Here is a 22,923-nt window from a genome sequence, read left to right as displayed (position 1 = left end):
TTAGGGGCACTTAAATATGGAGGTAATTGTATTGTAAAATACTTGAGCAAGAGATAGATTGTGTATTTTTTACTTTATCTTTCTCCTTCTCTTATAGGTCACACTTGCAATTATGGATATTTAAAAGGATCGGACAGTGTGGAGGGGGAGTTCCCCTCCTCCTCCCCCTTGGTGCTTGACTCCAGGAATAATTTATAAACTGTGGGAAGTCTTTTTTTAAATAAAGAACTTGTGTTTGATATAAACTTTATAGGGCTATTTATAATTTTTGGATTTAAGTGCCAAAATAAATTGTACAAATCTATATAGTTTTATACTGTTGCCATGAGGATTTAAATTATAATCCTAAACAGGCCATTTATTCTCTATAAATCTTTCTGAATAGCACCTTTGTGTCCTGGCTTTTTCATTTTTTAAAATTATCTGACTGTTCAGAAGAAGTAAGCTGTATAAAAACAATTAGGATGAATTCTTCCATCCCTGACTGCACATCAAAGTGTCGATCCCTGAAGCATGCTTTGGATGTCCTTTCTGTGGTGACAAAGGGGAGTGAAAACCAGATTAAGGCCTTTCTCTCCAGTCATTGTTACAATGCTGCAACTATCAAGGATGCCTTTGGCAGAAATGCCCTCCACCTTGTTTCCTCCTGTGGAAAGAAAGGAGTGTTAGATTGGCTTATTGAGAAAGGAGTGGATCCATTGGTGAAAGACAAGGAATCAGGATGGACAGCTTTACATAGAAGTGTTTTTTATGGACATATTGATTGTGTTTGGTCTCTGTTGAAGGTAAGTGTCATTTGTTTATTTAAAACTATTTGGTCTGGCATGTGTTTTTCTTAATCTTTTTCATATACTCCACTTACTTTCCAAAAGAGATTTGAGTTCTTATCAATTGTTTGATATCTTTTACTATTATAACTCATCTTTAGAATTCAAGTCTCATATATCCTTTTAATTTAAACCTCTTATGTAAAATTTTAAACATATACCAAAGTTTACAATGTATCATGAACTTTTGGCCAATTTTGTGTTGTGTATGTCTCCACTGACTTTCTCCACCCCATGTTATTTTGAAGTAAATCCCGTTTTGTCATTTACTCAGTACTATATATCTTTTAGTATTTTTAAGAAATATAGTTTCCTTTTGTATAACTGTATTATTATCTACTTTAAAAGGGCACTGGTTATTGAAATCACTTAGGGACTATGTTTTGAGTAGTGTGTTTATTTCTTGTTTGGCTAGGATTAAGTTTTTATAGTTCTTTAAAAAAATAATTAGAATCAGGGCTTCCCTGGTGGCACAGTGGTTAAGATTCCGCCTGCCAATGCAGGGGACACGGGTTCGAGCCCTGGTCCGGGAAGATCCCACATGCTGCGGAGCAACTAGGCCCGTGCGCCACAACTACTGAGCCTGCGCTCTAGAGCCCGCGAGCCACAACTACTGAAGCCTGCAGGCCTAGAGCCCGTGCTCCGCAACGAGAGAAGCCGCCACAATGAGAAGCCAGCGCACCGCAACGAAGAGTAGCCCCCGCTCGCTGCAACTAGAGAAAGCCCGCGTGCAGCAACGCAGCCAAAAATAAAATAAATTTATTAAAAAAAAATCTATCTCTAAAAAAAATAATTAGAATCAGTTTATTTTAAATTTCCCATCAAGTAGATTAAATCTAGGTTTGTTGTACTGTTTAGCCAAATAATATGAAGTGTTTTGATATATACCCCATGGATGTCATTTCACTAATGAATGCAAATTAAAAACTGTTAGAAGTCATGAGTTTTAAATTGAACAATTAGCTTTTGTATAGGCATTTAGTCATGTTTGTGGAGGACCAGAGAAGAACAAAGCAGTTCCTGTCCTCAAGGCACTTGTGGTCACATTAAGGCATTAGGGAGCTTATCTTCAGTGTCTTTATCTTTGGTGTCTCTTTTTGTTTTAAATTTTGATTGATTGATTGATTGATTGATTGGCTGCGTTGGGTGATTGTTTGCCCGCAGGCTTTCTCTAGTTGCAGTGAGTGGGCGCTACTCTTCATTGCGGTGCACGGGCTTCTCATTGCGGTGGCTTCCCTTGTTGTGGATCACGGGCTCTAGGTGTGTGGGCTTCAGTAGTTGTGGCACGTGGGCTCAGTGGTTGTGGCTCACAGGCTCTAGAGCGCAGGCGCAGTAGCTGTGGCGCACCGGCCTAGTTGCTCCGTGGCATGTGGGATCTTCCCGGGCCAGGGCTCGAACCCATGTCCCCTGCATTGGCAGGCAGATTCTTAACCACTGTGCCACCAGGGAAGTCCTGGTGTCTGTTTTTGACTTCAGAAAAATTGTTTACATACTGGTCTTTAGGTGGTAACATTTACTGATCAAAATAATTTTCAGTATGTGTTAATAGCAAAATATCCTTTTTTAGAGCTAAACTATCTAGGTTTACTACTTAACTGAGTCCTCTTGGATGAGTTACTAAATCTTGAACCTCAGTTTCATCTATAAAAAGAGGATAATAGTGGTACCTTCCTTATTTTTTTTTCCCCCAGGGAGTTTCAGTGAAGAAAAACTTTTCTTAAGTTTATTAATAGTACTGTTAATTCCTCTTATATCTAAAACCTTTGGGTATCAGTTTAATTTCCTTATTGTAATCTCTTTTATAGGAAAAGCTAAGTTAGTAAGAGTTAAAGCATCTATCAGCTCTACTTCTACCCTTTCCCACCAGTTTCTGCTGGAAAATTGGATGACTGCCAATCCTTTCAAGCTTGAGAGTGTCCTTGGATTTTCTGCTGTCCTAGGGGTTGCCATTCCGGTGTTAGGATTTGGGGCTTCAGTTTGAAATAGGTTCTGGTCTGAATTTTGGACCTTCCCTCCCTTTGGGTTTCATTTCCCTTTAGAAATCATCCTCGCCTCCTTGGCTAGAGAAGCCAGGAAATTGTGCCTTGGGCCGCCTTGCTCTTGGCTTGACTGTCTTATCGTCATCAGCGTCCTTCTGATCTGTGATAGACACTTAACATGGATGCTTCCCACTGATAAAACTATTCCCACAGAAACCTCTTTCATCCATTTAGTGTTCGCATGTTGCTGTAAGCCATCTGCATTTTTTTAGCACAGACTTCTTTCCCCTTTTAACACTCCTTTAATTGGAAGGGCTGCAATGATAGGGGTGTTCATGTCAGTTCCACTTCTGCTGATGGCGCTAGCATTTAAGGTGTTATGGACTAGCAAGAAGAGACTATACAGAAAAACGCATTTTAAATGAATTACATTTGATAAAAGCTTTATAGGTATGAAATTTTAAAATTAAGTGCTAAAATTGTACAATAAATAAACACCCGTGCTATCAGTTCCCGATTGCCAAAGATGGAAAAACCTCAGCAGAAACTTCTTGTCTACCAAAAGCCAGAGTAGCAACAGCATATCTTATGCAGGTTTTCATTACCTTCTTGATTGCGTGACAGGAGGCATGTTTATGTTTGTAGGGTCCTGCTGTGTCTGTTACCTCTATACCATTTTTCTTTAATATTGGTGGTTTACTTATATTACTAACCTGGAAGAACTTGATTTAGTTTTTCCCATTTGTAAATGGAAGAACTCACTGAATCATAAGATTGTGTGGATTAAGTGATATACTGTTTGTAAAGTATTTGGAATACATTTTTTTTTTTTAGTGCCTAATGTGTATTAGGCAGTGATCTAAGTGCTAGGGATATTGTAATGGGAAAAAAAAAAGGATAGAATCCTTTTCTTTGCTTGTTTGTTAGTTTGTTTTTTGGTTATACTTAGATACTATTTAATAAGCTAATGAATTTACCTACTATTTTGGGGATATGTAAAGAGTTGATCTTTTAATAAATGGGATAGACTAGACTACACACTGATCCTACTACCTTTAGAGTTTAAGGTGAGCATGTTAGAAAGTGTCAGAGACCACCATATGTAGGGAGCTCTAAAGGCAAAAAAGTGTTCCTAGTCCTTTATGCAGTTGGGGCTACTTAGGATGATGCAACTGTATGTAGTCTTATTAGGGTCCAGTTGGTATATGTATAAAGTTGAGGACAAATTTATAAAACTGGTAAAGTAAACTCTCCAGGGATCTAAGTTTCTGGGATCCTGTTTGTCAGATTCGTAGCTTGGAACACTCTGCCCTGGAATCTACCCTTCTTACCCTTATGAAGGCCAAGCTCAGGTCTTCCCACATGGATTTATTGTATCTAACTTTGAAAGTAGCAGGCAACATACACTTTTAAATTTGTTAAGATCATAGATCACTTCTGAATTTTGTTTTATTTGTTAGCTCACTAACGAGTACTTTTGTTCATTGACAACCCGTGTGAAATCAAGTGTTATAACCATCTGGAACCATCTTGGTTTTAATTTATTAAAATCCATTGTTATGAGGTAAGAGGAGATTCTCTTTCTTAAGTAACCCCAAAAGAGTATTCCAACATGTTGTGGTTAGAGTTTAAAAACTTCATGGTTCGTCTCAACCTGTAATTGCCCAGGTAAACTGTGTGTGTAGATGGATGGGCAGTGATCACTCACACAAGTTAAAATTATTGTTGAATGCCTTATTAAACTATCAGCAAATATTAAACGTTATTTATGAAAAGGAGTACATTTTGTGTTTAAAAAACTGTATGTAATAATAATAATATGAATTGAACATTGCTCTATTTCTCCCCTCCTCCAGTATATTTTAAAAACAGTAAATATGGTGCTAGGGATAGGGTGTGCTAACTGCCTTAAATAAATGGGACAGAAAATGTTCTGTTTCATGTTTGAATTCTGGAGATATAAAACTACAGATTACTTTAAATTCATTCTTAAAACACACACACACACACGTGCATTCTCAGGGTTTTTTTTTTTTTTGATACACTCTAACTATAAGTGGTAAGAGACAGTGCTCTGAAAATTTAAGTAGAATATTTTAAGTGGAAAAATATAAAAATATATATCACACAAGTAGAAATAAAAGAATATAATTGTCTTCATGTCAGTAATAGATGTAATAGAATTCAAGGCAAAAAGGTGGAGCATAGGTGATCACATTATATACAGTAAATCCTAAAAAACAGATATATAAAAAGTAAAAAGTATTGTTTGCCATTGTGTAGAAATCTTTACAGCCCTTAGCTGGATGTGGAGTTTGGCTCTGTAAATACGAAAAAAAAAGCATGTGTGTGTACATACACATGTAGACGCAGACCAAAAGTTAGGGCCTTCTCAGTAACTGACCTGCCTTACTGTGGAAAGCTTTCATATCGAGTTCATTTTGATTTTTTTTTTCATTTTGATTTTAAATGTTATTTTATTTGTTCACGTTTTCTGGTTCTTCTTTATTCCCCCAAGAATTGGATATTCGATTTCTCTTAGTTTTCTTTTATGTGAGAAATAAATGTGTATGAGCATAGGAGATAATTGTTATTAAATGTTTATTTTTAATGTATTTATGGGTTTTATCATCTGACTTTTTGATAAATAAATTACTGATTATAGGTAAATGATTAAAAATAAATACATATATATCTGTATATACACACACATATTTTTTCCTTTTTTTTTAGCGTGGTGTTAGTCTGTATATTCAAGATAAAGAAGGCTTGTCAGCTTTGGATCTTCTAATGAAGGATAGACCAGCTCATGTAGTATTCAGAAATACCGGTAAGAAAATTCCACAAATATATTCCATTAAGGTACAGCTTAGAAAATTTTAATGAAATTTTATTGTTATAGAAATACCTGAGAAAATTTGTGCGGATATCTGCAAAGAACTTTTATTCTGGTATATGTTGGTTGATAACTTTGGTTTTCTTTCAGAGCACTTTGGTTTATTTTACATTTTTCAGATTCAGTGTTCATTTCTGTGTATAAGAGTAAAAACACAGCCTAAAAAGGGAAGGCAGCTAGAATTGTAACTACTGTAAAGCCATTGATGTGCATTCAGAAAGTAACAGCATTTGAGGTAGAGGGGGAAAGGAAGTGATTCTTCTACCCACGTGTTCCTTCTTCTCATTGCACTTATCTCTTCAATTTTTTTGCCCTGTGAGCTTTGGTAATGGAAATTGACTGAAAAGGAGAAGAGATTTAAATGGGGGCACTAGCTAATTTGCATTTTAACTAGTGAGCAAGCTAAGTAAGGACATGTTCTTCATTTTTATTTCTATCTTGGACACTGTGTTGCAAGTTACAGTTATAATTCCGTTCAAGAACTTTATAAGCCTTCCAAAATAAAAATGAAGCTTTATATCATAATTAGCTGTGATTAAGTTTTATCCCAGTTTAATGGATATTGGCCCAATCTCTAGTGTGATTTTGCATCTATCAAGAGCAAACTAATTGAAAATGATGTTGCTGTAGAAATAGGAACTAATATCATGTTTGCTTCATTTAGAACCTTTATATACTAAATGTTTTAATAACATTTTACATTTAAATAATTATATGTATTATTTTCATGGAAACTAGGTGCATATGGCAGGTGGTATTTTAATCATTTGGCAGTTAAACTTTAACTGCTAAAGAAACAAGGGTAAAGTGTTAGATTGCTTACATTGGGACAAGCCTGTGCTGAATTGGATTTTCTGATTTCTATTCTTAGAGTTATATAGTAAATTATTAGATTCATAATTTAAAAGAGAGGGTTGGTAGTATCTTTCTAAATATGGTAATTAAATTAGTTTTTGTGAAGAATCATGTTTGAGGTAAACTGATTAGTGGAGTATATCTGTAATTAAACTACACTGATACTTGTTTAAAATGTAAAAGAGTATAAAAACTAATTTTCATTTTAGATCCTACAGATGTCTACACTTGGGGAGATAATACAAATTTCACCCTGGGTCATGGAAGCCAGAATAGCAAACATCATCCCGAGTTGGTGGATCTGTTCTCTAGGAGTGGGGTTTATATCAAGCAGGTATATTGAAATACAATCTGAGTACTTTTAGAGATTAAAAAGAACTTTTGTATTTGATAGCTTATCTTTCATTTGGATTATGTTAACTTTGGTGAAGGTACAGTAACATATTTGAATGAAGAAATTGACCAACAGAACTTTACTAATTCTTTTTAGATTTTGTTAGTCTTAATCATATTTAGACTATGTAAAATATCATAAATAAAACTATGAGATGTTTGTGTAAGGCATGTTAGAAGTTAGAAGGCATTATACAGATATTAATTTTAAAAAGGTAGAGCTTGTGTTGATTTTCTAGCTTTTCTTTCTACTTAATTAATTAGAGTTCTTCAAATTGTTTCTCAAGTGAATTTGTTGTTGATACTCAAATGAAGTTTGTTATTAGTTTTTGGTAAGTGAACCTGAGTTCTTAAATACAAGTAATTGTAAAATTTTAATTGATAATTGTAAAGGTTTGGTCTTTGGCCTTAATATCATTATTCTGGATGATTCCACTTCAGTGGATTTTGCTACTGTTGACCTACTCATCTTTCTCTGTAACTCTCTGTGTGTGTGTGTGTGTGTGTGTGTGTGTGTGTGTGTGTGTGTGTGTGTGTAATTTATATCTCTAGCCTCAGCCTTTCTTCCTCTTGGGTTTCATTTCAGTTGTACTCCAGACATTCTTTCAAAGTTTTTAAATTTAACTGTCTGAAGTGCTAATTTTGCCACTCCTAAACATTCTCTACTTAATTTTTAAAGCTATAAATCTCAATTTCTGAATCCTGAAAATTACACCTCAGAATGTGTCTTTTGAGTTCATCTCTACATGATTTTTTTTCCCTGATGTAATCGTTAATGTCATTCCCCTTTTATTCCCCCAAATATTTGGATTATAAATTATATGGCCACCATATTTAGGGTTCTGTAGAACAGGGTTTTTCACACCAAAAGTCATTAGTTAATGTATCACAATTAGCAGTTTTAAAAAAATGAAATAGAAGAGTTAAACTCAAGAGAATATTAAAATTTGAGAGGCCAGGAACAGGAGCCCACATGGGAATGAAGAGTGACTAGAGAAGTAGAGAGTAGAGTGGTGTCCTGAAAGCTAGGATTCTGACTGGCCATCTACATAGACCTTGGGGGAACTTAGGATACTGAAAGGACTTGGGATGGCCCAGAGTCATAAGCTTGGGGTCAGAGTCTCTAGTGAGTGTGAGGAAAGGTGTTAGAGCAGGGCTGGCTGCTCTTACTCACCTAGTTCAGAGCCTTTGGCAGATGTCGCTAATCAGTCACAGTGTACTCTTGTTCTCCCTTCTTCCCTCCCTCCCTCCTTTCCTCCCTCGTCTCTCCCCTCTCTATTTTAAACTGAACTTGAACAGGTCCTCAGAATTCACCCGTCAACAGCCACTAATGATTGATCAGAGTTGAGGCACTTAGAAAGATACCTGTTTTCCTTTTCTGACTTAGTACATGATATAGTCAGATTTCATGAGGTGAGATTTTTCAGGAGCAGAGATTTTTACACAAAAGTGAAGGAATAATGGTGGCATTAGGAAACGGGCTGATTGTACCTTCTGATCCTAAGATATATGTGCTGTAGAAGAATTGAGCATATTCCACTTGGTAGGGTTAAGGATGAAACAGTATACCCAAAGAGAAAACTACATTTCAGTTAAGGCAAGGATGTGAGAGTATTTTGTGAAGAAATTAAGGATGTAAGGGATTTTTTTTTTTTTTTAACTACGAAAAGGAGGGTTGAAACACAAGCACTATGGATAGGTTTGAGAGGAAGGAAAGCAGTGTAAATTTCAGTAAGAAAAATGGAAGCAAGTTAATGGTAATATTTACTGAGCACCTGTTATATTGAGAGCCCTATTACTGAAAAAGGGCTGATTCTGTAGTATAGTACCAGATGAATTAACTGTCATGGGACAGAGATGATTATTATTAGCATAATATATTCCTGAGAATTAAGATGAAAATCCATGATCAGTTACCTCCTTAAAAAATTCAGAGGTTTTGAAGTTGGAGGTCTTTCACTCTGGTATTGGTTGTTTTGTAGAAGTCAGAGATTATAGAATGGCATTCTAATATTGAATATAGAATTGAACAAAATGTATTACTTCTGGTTTTATGAAATAATTTTTCCCTTACAGATTGTAAATTTGTATTACAAATTTGAATACAATTTTGGGTTTTATTTTTAGACTTTTCAGGTATTTATGGTACAGCTAAATAAGATAGTGATTTTTGCATTATCATAGGCACATGTATTTACAGAACTCGCCAGGTGGTTTAGGGATATGTGTAAACAGCTTGCAATTCAGCTTGTAACTTTTTTTTTTTTGGCTGCTTTGGGTCTTCGTTGCTGTGCACGGGCTTTCTCTAGTTACTGTGAACAGGGGCTACTCTTCACTGCGGTGCTCGGGCTTCTCATTGCGGTGGCTTCTCTCGTTGTGGAGCACAGGCTCTAGGCGTGCAGGCTTCAGTAGTTGTGGCGCACGGGCTTAGTTGCTCTGTGGCATGTGGGATCTTCCTGGACCAGAGGTTGAACCCGTGTCCCCTGCATTGGCAGGCGGATTCTTAACCACTGCGCCACCAGGGAAGTCCATGATTTTCTTATTTTTCCAAAGGACCCTGACTTTCTGGAAAATAATTCTAGGATTTTTTATTTCTTAATCCTTTTTTTAATATCCTAAGTTAGAAATATTTATGGGTGGCATAAGAGATGTAAATGCAGATTATTTTTAAAAATAAAAAAGGATTTTTAGATAGTATTAAGGTAAAATAAGTATACTGATGCATTGAAAAATAGCAAAGTGTGGCCTGCAGGTTAGGTATGTAAGTGCATGCATATTTAAAACTGCTGTTGGTTTCCTATTATTGCCTTCTGACGCAGTTCAGCCCTTTTAGTAACCTTGTTTTCTGGTAAGAATGTATGAAAATGGAACTGTTTGTCAGGGCAAAGAGGGTTCTGGGAAGGAAGCAGTAAGAAAGGAAGTGGGGAAAAGAGAAAAGCTTGAAAATCAGTGTAAAATTATTTAAAGCCATGTAATTATATTAAAGATATATTAGACAAAATCAGAGGTATAAAAAGCACATACTGTTTACCCCCCACTTCCTGTTTATAAGGTGGAAAAAATACTCTTAAGGCATTTTCACTGTTTTCTTTAGTAATAGTCACTATTTGGTAATCTTTATGCTTCATATTTTACTCTGTTCAATTCTTGCTGTTTGAGATTTTATGAAATTGGAAAACAACTGGCTACTACTTTTTGTAGTTGAATACTTAAGATTTGCATTTTCCTTTGTTTAGTCTCTTGTGGGTAACACATGCTTATTAATTCCTTCTAAATTTTTCTTCCCCGAATGTCAGTGTTTTTAGACGTAGTTTTAAAATAGACCACCATATATTATAAATTTTTATTACAGAAAACTTTAAACATGTACAAAGTAGAGAGAACTGTATAATGAATCCTAATGTACCTATTATCTAGCTTAAACAATTAGTAATATTCTGTTATTTCTTTTTTATGAAATAAAGGATGTTTTATTCACAGAAGTTTAATAATATTCTCTTGTTTTCCTGTAGGTGGTGCTTTGTAAATTTCACTCAGTGTTTCTGTCTCAGAAAGGGCAAGTTTATACCTGTGGTCATGGTCCTGGAGGACGATTAGGCCATGGAGATGAACAGACATGCTTGGTAATTGAAATGTCATTATACAGTTTAGGTAACTTCGGTAAAATTTTATAAACTGGAAACTTCAGTTAACTAAAAATTTTTTTTGACCAACTATAAGGAGAAAATAATATACCGACTGATGATAGAGTTTAGAAGATCAGTTACTTTCCTGGTATATTGTGTTCAAAATAAGGATTTAGATATGGTGCAAAATTCTAAAGCATCAAAGAAAAATTATATTGTATAGCAAACATTGAGTCAGGAGAGTACATAAATAAGCTTTCAAATATTTCCATAGTTGAAATTTAAAAAATCAGACTAATTGTAAAACTCTTTTCCTGTAGTCCAGGGTCCAAGTTTTTATTCATTTTTAACTTCTCATTAAGGTATTTGTGGTCTGAAAATTGAGCCAATATTTTCATTGTATAATCACAAAATTGACTTATGCTACTGAAACTTAGTGCTAATTGGAAGAAACCTAATAATCATTACATTCAGGAAAGTTATTTCCTCACTAGGTTATTTTTAAGGTAAGTTTTTTTTGAGGGGACTGCTGGCATCTTCATCAGTTAAGAGGTCTTTAAAAATGAGAGAGAGCTATGGTAGTCTCTTCCATTTTTCGAGGGTATATTATGTTCCAGGCATTGTTCGTGCTTTCCATGCAATATCATTACCTTGATTTAAGTCTAACAACAGGCCTGTGAGGTTATAGGCCTTATTATCCTCATTTTATACACAATGACAATAATAATAGCACTCATTTATCAGTTGTTTACTCTGAGCCAGAGAGTGTTGTGTTTTGTACTTACTAACTCATTTACTCCTTATGCTGACTTTTTATCATCCAAAATGCTATTATTATTTTGTGTTCAGATGAAGAAAATGAGAGAAGATAAGAGATTTGTTTGAGATCAAATAGCTGGTAAATGACAGAATTAAGATTTGAACCCAGAACAGATGACTTTAAAGGAATATGATATCGTATGTTTGGTTATGCATCGAAGGGCTGCATTGATTCCTGTATTCTTATTTATTTCTTCACTACACCAATGAATACTTTGGCTGAAGAGCTCCCTTTATTCAAACCAAACACGTTTGCACTTGGTGTATGATAATTGATAAGGGCTCAGAAATCATTTATTGAATCAAATTGTTTTATTGAAATGTCTTACTGGGATTTTGTATTTTACTTATAAAGCAATGTCCATTAAACTTATCTTCCCCTTGCTGAATTGTACAGTTTGCCTATGATAGATACAGGCGTACAGCAGTCGTATCATTTGGGATGTGGTATCATAAGATTGTATTTGTATTTTGTACTGTATATAAATGGTTAATGTAATATACTAAAGTTAATTTTATTTTGTAGGTCCCTAGGCTTGTGGAAGGACTGAGTGGTCATAATTGTTCTCAAGTGGCAGCTGCTAAGGATCATACTGTTGTATTAACTGAAGATGGATGTGTTTATACGTTTGGCCTAAATATTTTTCATCAATTAGGAATCATTCCTCCACCTTCCAGTTGTAATGTACCCAGACAGGTAAACTTCTCTTTTTTAAATAATAAGGTGACCATTGGTATAAAACCTATAGGGACAAAAAAATGGAAGGCATTGACAGAGCAACTTATTTTACTTGTATTCAACAGTGTGTTTTTTCAGTGGTATATATTTTATTTTTCACAGGAGAAATTAAGCATAGTAATGTACAGATTAACATTTGTTTGGAGTGAGGAAGAAAGCACTTGGGAAATTAGGCAGCAAACTGCCTTAGATTCAACTTGTATGTGTTCATAAGCATCGGGGAATCCAGATATTTTGGGTTTGAAACTTAAATAATTTTGAGACCCTCCTTAAGAAAAAAATAGAAATTTTATAAGTAAAAAATGGGCCATGTAAATGAGGCATCCAGAAACTTAAGGTTATTGGCTTCATGGTAGATCTGTCTCTGCGCAGAAATCATACCTGGCAAGTTTATGTGAGGGAACATAGGTCTAAAAGCAACTGTTTTTGTTCTGTTTTCCCCTTCCCATTTGTACAACCACCACCAGAGGGTGGCCTTTCCTCAACTTTAGGGACCTAGTACGCAGGACAGGACTGGTGCTTTAACATTAATATGTTACTAGAATCGTCACATATAGCAAATGTGTTTTCAACTCATAAGATTTTGTATTTTGGGTGTTAGACTTCTTCACTGGTTTAATCCTCTGGATTTAAAATGATTAATAGATACACATTTTTAGTAATAAGCTTTAAAATCCAATGCTTTTCCATCCTGGATGGCTAATGAATCAACAGGAATTACTCCAAAATAATTAGAGGTAGTTTGCAATCTTTGGTACTTCTTAGGCCCATTTTCCCCAACCAACTGTGGAATTTGTAGATATGTAATCATTTTGCAGGCTTCTTTAGAAATGGTAGATTTTACTCCCATTTTTATTCTCATTGTGTGGCTACCGTGGAGCTCTGGGTTGATATGGACATAGCCGGTACTCTTCAGTGGGGACAGTTCTGTGCCCCAGGGGCCATTTGGCAGTGTCTAGAGCTCTGGGTTGATATGGACATAGCCGGTACTCTTCAGTGGGGACAGTTCTGTGCCCCAGGGGCCATTTGGCAGTGTCTAGAGCTCTGGGTTGATATGGACATAGCCGGTACTCTTCAGTGGGGACAGTTCTGTGCCCCAGGGGCCATTTGGCAGTGTCTAGAGCTCTGGGTTGATATAGACATAGCCGGTACTCTTCAGTGGGGACAGTTCTGTGCCCCAGGGGCCATTTGGCAGTGTCTAGAGCTCTGGGTTGATATGGACATAGCCGGTACTCTTCAGTGGGGACAGTTCTGTACCCCAGGAGCCATTTGGCAGTGTCTAGAGCTCTGGGTTGATATGGACATAGCCGGTACTCTTCAGTGCGGACAGTTCTGTACCCCAGGAGCCATTTGGCGATGTCTAGAGCTCTGGGTTGATATGGACATAGCAGGTACTCTTCAGTGGGGACAGTTCTGTACCCCAGGAGCCGTTTGGCAGTGTCTAGAGCTCTGGGTTGATATGGACATAGCCGGTACTCTTCAGTGGGGACAGTTCTGTGCCCCAGGAGCCATTTGGCAGTGTCTAGAGCTCTGGGTTGATATGGACATAGCCGGTACTCTTCAGTGGGGACAGTTCTGTACCCCAGGAGCCGTTTGGCAGTGTCTAGAGCTCTGGGTTGATATGGACATAGCCGGTACTCTTCAGTGCGGACAGTTCTGTACCCCAGGAGCCGTTTGACAGTGTCTAGAGCTCTGGGTTGATATGGACATAGCCGGTACTCTTCAGTGGGGACAGTTCTGTACCCCAGGAGCCGTTTGGCAGTGTCTAGAGCTCTGGGTTGATATGGACATAGCCGGTACTCTTCAGTGGGGACAGTTCTGTGCTCCAGGAGCCATTTGGCAGTGTCTAGAAACGTTTTTAGTTGTCACAGCTGGGTGTAGGGGTGGGAGTGGTGCTACCGACATCTAGTGGGCAGAGTCCAGGAATGCTGCTAAACCTCCTACGATGCACAAAAGAATCCCCACGACGAAGAATGATCTGGTTCAAACTGTCAGTAGTGTCACTGTTGAGATACTCTGGATATGTCAAATTTAAAGGTATCATAGTTTTTAATAAGAATGAGAACGCCTGTCTTGCATATTGCTTGTTAACAAAAGTTTAATGATTTGGTTTTTATACTGTGTCAGTTTTTTTTTTTTACATGTTTAAACGGCTGACTTAAGGTGGCTGCATCAGATGTCTTGTATTCTGAGAAGAGCTGGGGTCTCAGTATTAGTGCTGAGATCTATTAGTGATGAATGCCATTAGCACTTGAGGGGGGTGCTGGCAGCAAGTATGCCATATATTTGCTACCCTGGTCTGCTGGATCTTGTGCAAAATTCTGTTAGTTCATAGGTACATAATAAACTGAAGTCTTATTTGCCTTTTGAATAGATGCAAGCAAAATATCTGAAAGGGAGGACAGTCACTGGAGTAGCAGCAGGCAGGTTTCACACAGTGCTTTGGACTAGAGAAGCTGTTTATACTATGGGACTAAATGGTGGACAGCTGGGTAAGAAATCCATGATGACAATATCTGAAAAATAAATGGTGTTCTTAAAACGGATATTTTGTGATTTGTTTATTTGTGTAATTTTTTAGGTTATTTACTAGATCCCAATGGAGAAAAGTGTGTAACTGCTCCTCGTCAAGTCTCTGCCCTTCATCATAAGGACATCACTGTGTCTTTGGTTGCTGCTAGTGATGGGGCAACTGTCTGTGTTACCACAAAGGGAGATATTTACTTACTTGCAGACTATCAGTGCAAGAAGATGGCTTCTAAGTATGTGTATTTTTGTGAAAGAAACATACTTTAATAATAATTCAGCTCTTCCAGCAAATATCTGAGTATCAGCTTTATGCATTCTCTGAAATGTCAGATGGAGAAAATTGAACGGTGGGAAAGTCAGGAGTTTTTGCCTTTGATAATCTTAGTCTTTTGGCAAACATCCAGTAAATATATATAAAAGTTCTTTGTAGGTTGTAAAACAGTATTTCTGAATTATGGTAACATATGGTTAAATATGACCTATAAGTTTCCCTTTTTTATGCTTCAGGTGCGCAGAACTAGATGAATCATAATTCTTGGTTTGTGACACTATCATCATTGGTTCATGTGTAGCCTTTTATATATTATACACTTATTTATTTAAAAAAAATAATCATATTCTGTGGACCCTCTACTCAGTCCATGTATTTATACCTAAGTGGTATATTTTGTTATCTTTGTATCTGTATAGCCAGTTGTTATCTGTTCTAGTAACATGCAGGAAACAAGCAGTTGGCTGTCTAATCAAAAAGTCAGTTAAAGCAGGGAATTATAAAACTAAGATGGGTCTACCAATTGGAGTTCTCTGTCTTTTGTGCATAAACCATACTTATAATACTTATAATGTGTTACCTGTTACTTCACTTTGAATGATTTAAGGAGCAAGTGCTTAAAAACAAGTGTGAAGTAAGTTAAGGGCAGAATCCTATATTTTTTATATATTTTCAGTATTTTATATAGTTGGTTAATCCATATCTGATTTGACAGCCATTTTTTGCTTGTCATATTTATTGTGTCGTTTTAAAGTATTCAGCTTTTACAGAAAGTGTTCTTTTCAGACTAATATTTCATTGATTTACATAATATTTCATTATATTATAACTGTAGTAATAAATACAAGTAGAGAAATAGATCTTTGAGCAGATACAATAGCTCAGTTAGTAGAAGCAGGAGTGTGTAGGAATTCTAGAGAGTAGCTATCCAACTTTTAAAGTAATCAGGGATTTGAATTGAAATGCAACAGAATGTGCTTTTGCTAATGTCAATGAGATGGTAACTTCATGAACAGATACCAACTATGAGGTTAGCTCATGAGCAGATGTCAACCATCAATATATACAACTTATCTTCTGTGTGTAACAACTGGAAGGTTATCAATTGTAGGTCATATTTCAGTTATAAAAACATGAAAATGTGAACATACATGTTTCTTAGAACTGACTATGTAGGTTTCTTTCTGAGCATGAGATGATTTGTGGAATGTTAGGTTTTGTTTTTACTTTACATTTATAAAATTTGCCCTGATAACATTAAATTACATAAATATAAGTTACATGCAAGTTTTCACTAAGAAAATTCTTTTGTTACAGCTGGTTACAACATAGTAATTTTGGGAAGAAAAACATTAAACAAACAAACAAAAACATTTTAAAACGTGGGTAAAATATCTGAAAGGGAGGATAATCATTGGAGTAATAGCAGGCAGGTTTCACACAATGCTACAGGCACATCACATGTGTAGATGTAATGAAATGTATAATGAATTGGCTAGTGCATGAGTTATTAAATTAGCAATACTAATGATTTTTATGGTAGGTGTATCTATTTAAAGTTGTCCGTATTTGAAATTAAGGATTTCTGTTTTGATCTGAGGTTTAAATTTTTTCTGTTACAATGCAGATATATTTAGGAGCGTTTAGGCTTATCAGTTATTTAAGCTAGAGAGAATGTGTGTACATGAGCAAGTGAGGTTTTAGATGGTTAATGTGTGTATCTGGGTAGGTAGAGACTTGTGGGGAGGGAAGGACTTGCCATAGAAAGAAATGGTCATTGTGTAGGGGAAACTCATAAAAGGAGGGACTGAGGATACCAAAGACCAAACCATCTTACTCCACCGTTCACAGTAATCACCCTAAATTAGTGTTTGAACAGTAATTTCTTTAAAATTGATTGTATATTTTAGAGAACATGTTAATCTAGAATTTTTTTTTTCACCCAGACAACTAAACGTGAAAAAGGTTCTTGTATCTGGGGGGCATATGGAATACAAAGTTGATCCTGAACATTTGAAAGAAAATGGGGGTGAAAAAATTTGCATTCTTGCAATGGACGGAGCTGGAAGGGTGAGTATATATTTATACAAAAGCATAGTAATCTTGTTCTCAGTTGATAGCTGTAGGAGACCTGATGATGTAAAACTGTATTGCTATGATAGTGATGATTCCTGTTGACTTTTGTTCCCCTACTTGTTTTTGATGTCCAGTACTGATTATTGATAGTTGGGAGCTGGTATTTCAAAGAAAGTATGATAACATTTAACTGATGTTGCATCGTACTGCCTTGTTAAACTGTAGTTTAAAGTTTCATTTATTGCGCTTAAAATGGAAGTAAGGGGTTTTGATAGCTTATTTGATACATACACTGAGTACTGAAAAATGGAATTGCGTAGATATGAGATACATAACTATTCTTAAAAAAAGTAAAAAGCTAAGCTGGCAATATTAAAAATACATAATTGGAAATTTTCTCTCAAATTTGGTTTTAGACAAATGTACACATTATATGTATGCAGAGATCATAACTATCATATAGAAAATGTAATGTATTCCTAGATCACTATATAAAGAATCTCTGGGGCTTTCCTGGCGGTCCAGGGGTTAAGACTCCACACTCCCACTGCAGGGGGCCCGGGTTCAGTCCCTGGTCGGGGAACTAAGATTCTGCATGCCGCACAGCGCAGCCAAAAAAAAAAAAAAAAGACTCTCTTACCTCTTTTCATTTAAGTAAATAGAGTTCTAATTTTTATTCCTCTGATAAAATGGTCAATTAAAAAATAAGTATTATACATTAGAAACACTGAAAAAATTCTACACTGTGACTGGAAAAGCAGATTGCTTTCTGCTTTTTGTTTATACAATAAAAACATACAACAAGTGTTTTTTGAGGTTTTATAAAGTGCTTTAAAAATTGACATTTTAGAAATTGAAGAATTAATCATAAAGCTCCACCTGCTGGTACATTACAGGCATAAATCTACTGTGGTTGATCATTTTATTTGAGGGAACTATATTTAAGAATTAGAGATCTAATTTGTACTAAAAGCAGGAAGTAGAGGCATGGAGTTGCATTTAAAAAGTTGAATATAAAAACATTTGACTTTGGGATTTATTTCATTTACATTAATAGGGATCTAGCTTGTTTATACACGTGGATATTTACCTCCTGTAAAATTAATTACTTTCCTATAAAAATGACAGCCAAGCTCTGACGGAATCAGTTAATCAATACAGTCTATTTTTGTGTACATAACTTTTGAGTGACCTTGGCAGATACCATTCTGTGCTTTAGGTTTCTTAATTATGAGGGGATTGAGCTTTTAAAGATCAGCAGTATTAATTGCTCAAATGAAATCATACTTGGAATACCAATCTGTGAAGCAGATAAAAGGGTTGCTGCTCTGGATAGAGCTGGATTGGGAAGCCCAGCACCCTGCCTCTCATCGTTCTCCATCCCTGAGCAGCAGCCCCTGAGCCATTTCTCAGGAACACTAAGGTTTGCAGAACCACGGGGAAGCCATTGAATACTATGATTTTTCTGTCTCTAAGACTTTGTTTTACTTGAGTTATGCAGACATCTCCTTTTTTTCCCCCTTGAGAGTAAAGTTTGGATTTTCATAGGGTGGTTTACATTCTTGTAAATACTACACCAAGTCTGACATTCCAAGTTTTAGCATTAAGATTTTCGTTTTTCTTTCCATTGTATCTGTTTGCCCCAAACAAGTAACAGTGAAAATTACTTCTTAAGAGGAGTGTCCTTAAAGCATTTTTAACGCTTCATGTTAGCTTGATGTATTTTCTGAAAGACACACCATCTTGACTTTTATAGTGTTTATCTTTTACTATGAAAGAATGAACATTGAAACATACTAATCAGAGCTTTTATTTTTAGAGATAATATCTCTTGATTTCATTTTTTGGTTGTTCACATGCTATATTGCTTTCTATTTCCACTGTAATTTGGTTTTATCTTAGGTATTTTGCTGGAGATCAGTCAACAGTTCTCTGAAGCAGTGTCGATGGGCCTATCCACGCCAAGTCTTCATTTCTGATATTGCTTTAAGTAGAAATGAAATTCTTTTTGTCACAAGAGATGGAGAGGGATTTAGAGGGAAATGGTTTGAAGAAAAAAGAAAGAGTTCTGAAAAGAAAGGTTAGTTCATATATGTGAATGGCATACCTTCAGCTAACGTTTAATTTTATAAGTATTTATCATTAGGTTTAACTGACAAGTGTTATTAGGTTTTACCCCTATATCTCTTCTTTTGATTTTGGTTGTGTGTATGCAGGTAAACAAAGGGAATTCAATCCACTTAAGTCCGTAGTTTTCAACCTTTTAGTATGCCCTCAGGTCATGGCACATTCCCATCAGTAACGGGCACATTAGTCTCTAGCCTTGGCTCTAGGGGCAGGGATATATAAAGTTTAAAAAAAAAAAAAAACTTCCCAGATGGATTTGAACCATCTTCCAAGCTCCTTTTTTTTTCTCTCCCCAGACTGAGAATTGAGTGGCTTATGCTATGGGTTTTTTTGTTTTTGTTTTTTTACATGTTTGAATATATAAAATTAAACTTTTATAAAGTATCTTAGGACTTAGAGGAAAATTACAGGAAGAATAAGGTTTTTATGTTCACTGAGAATTTTAAAAAGTACAGGTTGTTTTATTAAACGATTGCTGAATAATTGGAGACAAGTTTTATTCATTCCTTGATGAATATAAAGGAGAGCTTTAATTAAGATGCTACCATTGAAAATAGAAGTCATTCATTACATTATATAGTTCATTCTTAATTATCTGATTATAAATTTACAAACTTGTGGGTTATTTAACATTGGTTTTTAACTTAGGTTAGCAGCTTTTTTCTTTCATCCGTAATTAGTAATCTGTTGCTTTTTTTTTTTTTCCTTCCAGAAAAATTTGAATTCATTTACCTCTTTACATCTCATTGCTCCCACCCTAGCCCAAATTATCACATGATCGACTGCAAAAAATAAGTTTTCTTATTTCCACTCTTGCTTCATTTTATCTCTTCTCTTACCAGCGTGAGCTTTTAAGCTCTGATCCTCATATTCCTGTGTTTAAAAACTCTGATGGTTTCCTCACTTCCTGAACATGGCCTACAAGGCTCCTGCTCTGACCCTTGTCTGCATCTCTGAACTCCTCTTGAGTTCTCTCCCTCTCACTTACCACTCTTCACACACACTGACCTTCAGGTATTCAGTCTTGTCCAGCTGTGATTAGTCCCAGGGCCTTTCCTGATTTTTCACATCTCAGCTTAATTTTTACTTCATCAGAGATGTTTTCACTGATTCCTTAATCTAAACTTAGTAACCCTGTTTTACTTTTAATACTCTTTGTATTTTCATCATGCAACTTATTTTTACTTGTTTTTATGTATTTATCTTTGTGATTAATTTTTCTAATGCTGGTCTCCTATCAGATTATAAGATGGCAAGAACCATGATATAAGGTCTGTATATCCTTATAGAGGAATCAAAGGTTCCTCTGTATTCCTTAGCATTCAGCATATTTCCTGACACATAGTAGTCCCTCATTAAGTCATCTGTTGAATAAATAAATCAGTTATTATATGCTAAAAGATATATAAAGAACATTTATAATTACTCAGGAAGTTATAAACATATTCTTCAAAATTATAAAGCCACAAAGGAATGATTTTTGGGTAGTTTATTGAGTTGTCATATTTCATTTCTTTATAGATTACACAAGTCTGTAAACATTTAAGGTATATTTACTATGTGCCGGATATAGGGCTAGGTTTTAATGATACAAAAATATATGACAGGCCCCTGTTCTCAGACACTTAACGAGTTTGTAGGGGCAATAGACATGTATATAAGTATTTGCAGTTCATGGAGACAAATACTAATGTGCACATGATAAGTTTTTTGAGAGCATAGAAATTAGAATAACTGATTGTCAGGGGAAGATTAGTAAAGCTCTGTGAGGCTGAAATAGAGTGAATTTTTGAGAGAGTAACCAGAATGCACGTTCGACTTGTAAGTGTTGGAAGTCCTCAGAATTGTGTCTTAGTCATATTTAGTGGTCTAAAACTGAATTCTGATCTCATGCTCATGCATCTGCTTTTCAGTGTTTCTAAGTAAATGGTTATCTTTCACACCCTATATTCACTCACCCTCTACATCCCATTGGTCACCAAGTTTTGTCACTTCCATTTCAAATATTTTTGAAATCTTCCCTTTCTCTAGTGTCATTGCTACAACCTCAGTCTATAGTGTTCATTCTTTTTCTGGACTCTTAGTTTCCTAAATGATCTCTTTGTCTTTATGTTTATTTACTTTAAACATTTTTCATACTACAGTCAGAATCATTTCTTTGCATGCACATTTCATATTTTTTTTAAATAGCCTTGATCTGACTTCTGATGATAAAATCATTTGTTTAATGTCTGTCTTCTCTGCTACATTGTGTACTTCAAGATGGTAGGGACATGCCTATCTTATAGGTTCACTACTGTATTACTAGGGATACACTGTAAAGCACTTTATCACAGTAGCACAGTGTGGTCACTCAGATATTTGCTGAATAAATGGAAGGAAGGGGGAGAAGAAGGGAGGGAGCAAATAAAATTTTTAATGGAAACTGAGGAATTTTAGAAGGTCGTATAATATTGTATTTGCCTTTTAGACAGCTTTGGTTGCAGTGTGGAGGATAATATCATGAATAATTGAGAATTAACCCACCAAAATTTCCTTTATAAGGCAACCAATATATAGGGTGTAAATTATGTTGAAGAGAGAGAAGATGTAGTTCTTCAGAAGGACTTAATACAGACAAAAGATATTTCCATATTCTCCTAATTGTTTTTCTGTTCTATTTACTCCTAAATCATTTTAACAGTTTCAATAGAGCCTTGATTAATTGAAGTTTATTTTTTTCTTTTTAGCAGAGATTTTATCAAACCTTCATAATTCCTCACCAGATGTGTCTTGTGTCTCTGATATAAATAGTGCATATGAAAGAATTCGACTTGAGAAACTTACTTTTGCCCATAGAGCTGTTAGTGTCAGCACAGATCCAAGTGGATGCAACTTTGCAATCTTGCAGTCAGATCCTAAAACAAGGTACTCTTGTATGTATTAAATTTCATTTTTAGAAGGAACAGTCACTGGGTTTTCTGTTTTCAATAGCTCTTGGAACAAATTTAATTGAAGAGCTGTTGTCAAGTCTTGTAGAGACTTCAGACATATGGATACAGTCATGTTACCAGGTTAACTCAGGGGTGGAATTTGTTATATTGGAAATGTTGACTGTTCCTTTTAGTTTGTAAACTGATATTAATTGAAAATATTGAAGATAATGTGTACATATACGCACAAAATTGATTCATATCTTTAGTACTTTGTGATGTACTCTAGGTTCTCAGATTCTGAGAAATAGATTATAAATATTTGTTACGTAGTTTATAAAAATTTCTGACCCTTGAATACAATGAGAAATGACAAAGGAAGAGGTAGTATAGAGTCATCTGGTGGGCATTGTGAATCTCAGTGCAAATCTTCTGTCACATTAGTACAGAGATGACAGGTTAAGATAAATATCAAGGGTCTTATTGAAGAGGGAAAAAGTCCTAGAGACAGGGTTATCATTCCTCCTGCTTTGCCCAGGTCAGTCCCATATTTAGCACTGAACGTCTATTCTCCTGGGAAACCCCTCAGTCCCAGGCTGACCAGGGGGGTTGGTCACCCTACCTAGAAGGGCAAAATGTAGATTGGGAAGGTAGGATTGCATGCTTACAGTACTGAAAGAACCAGAGTTGTGGACTGATGTATGTCTGTGTGTGTATTTATCTTTACTTCCTTAAGTTTCTAACCTATTCTGGGATCTGAAGTATTTACTCGTTTTTCTGTATTTGTTTTTCTCCACTTGTGAAATAAAAGGATATAAAAGAGGAAAAAGTTGAAAACTGTACTTCTACTCTTTTTGAATGTTTTTAGTGATAC

At 35.6% G+C, this 22,923-nt stretch overlaps 1 protein-coding gene across 8 annotated transcripts in view; it reads left to right on the top strand.

Annotated features, from left to right (window-relative positions):
* The window catches only part of IBTK (inhibitor of Bruton tyrosine kinase), a 94,447-nt gene that overhangs the window by 9,371 nt on the left and 62,153 nt on the right, over window positions 1–22,923 (top strand). For 5 of the 8 annotated variants that reach the window (XM_082405841.1, XM_082405842.1, XM_082405846.1 and 2 more), the window contains exons 2-11: window positions 98–785; window positions 5,540–5,636; window positions 6,767–6,891; window positions 10,463–10,573; window positions 11,922–12,092; window positions 14,509–14,626; window positions 14,716–14,896; window positions 16,881–17,004; window positions 18,913–19,090; window positions 21,867–22,044. In XM_082405841.1, the coding sequence (XP_082261967.1) occupies window positions 465–785; window positions 5,540–5,636; window positions 6,767–6,891; window positions 10,463–10,573; window positions 11,922–12,092; window positions 14,509–14,626; window positions 14,716–14,896; window positions 16,881–17,004; window positions 18,913–19,090; window positions 21,867–22,044 (1,604 nt within the window). In that variant the 5' untranslated portion in view covers window positions 98–464. The remainder of the gene's footprint in view (window positions 1–97; window positions 786–5,539; window positions 5,637–6,766; window positions 6,892–10,462; window positions 10,574–11,921; window positions 12,093–14,508; window positions 14,627–14,715; window positions 14,897–16,880; window positions 17,005–18,912; window positions 19,091–21,866; window positions 22,045–22,923) is intronic. The other 3 variants (XM_082405843.1, XM_082405847.1, XM_082405848.1) reach the window with 3 other exon arrangements.

This window comes from Balaenoptera borealis (genome assembly GCF_965194805.1).
Source record: "Balaenoptera borealis genome assembly, chromosome: 9".
NCBI lineage: Eukaryota > Metazoa > Chordata > Mammalia > Artiodactyla > Balaenopteridae > Balaenoptera > Balaenoptera borealis.
This window is presented reverse-complemented; position numbering and strand designations above follow the sequence as displayed.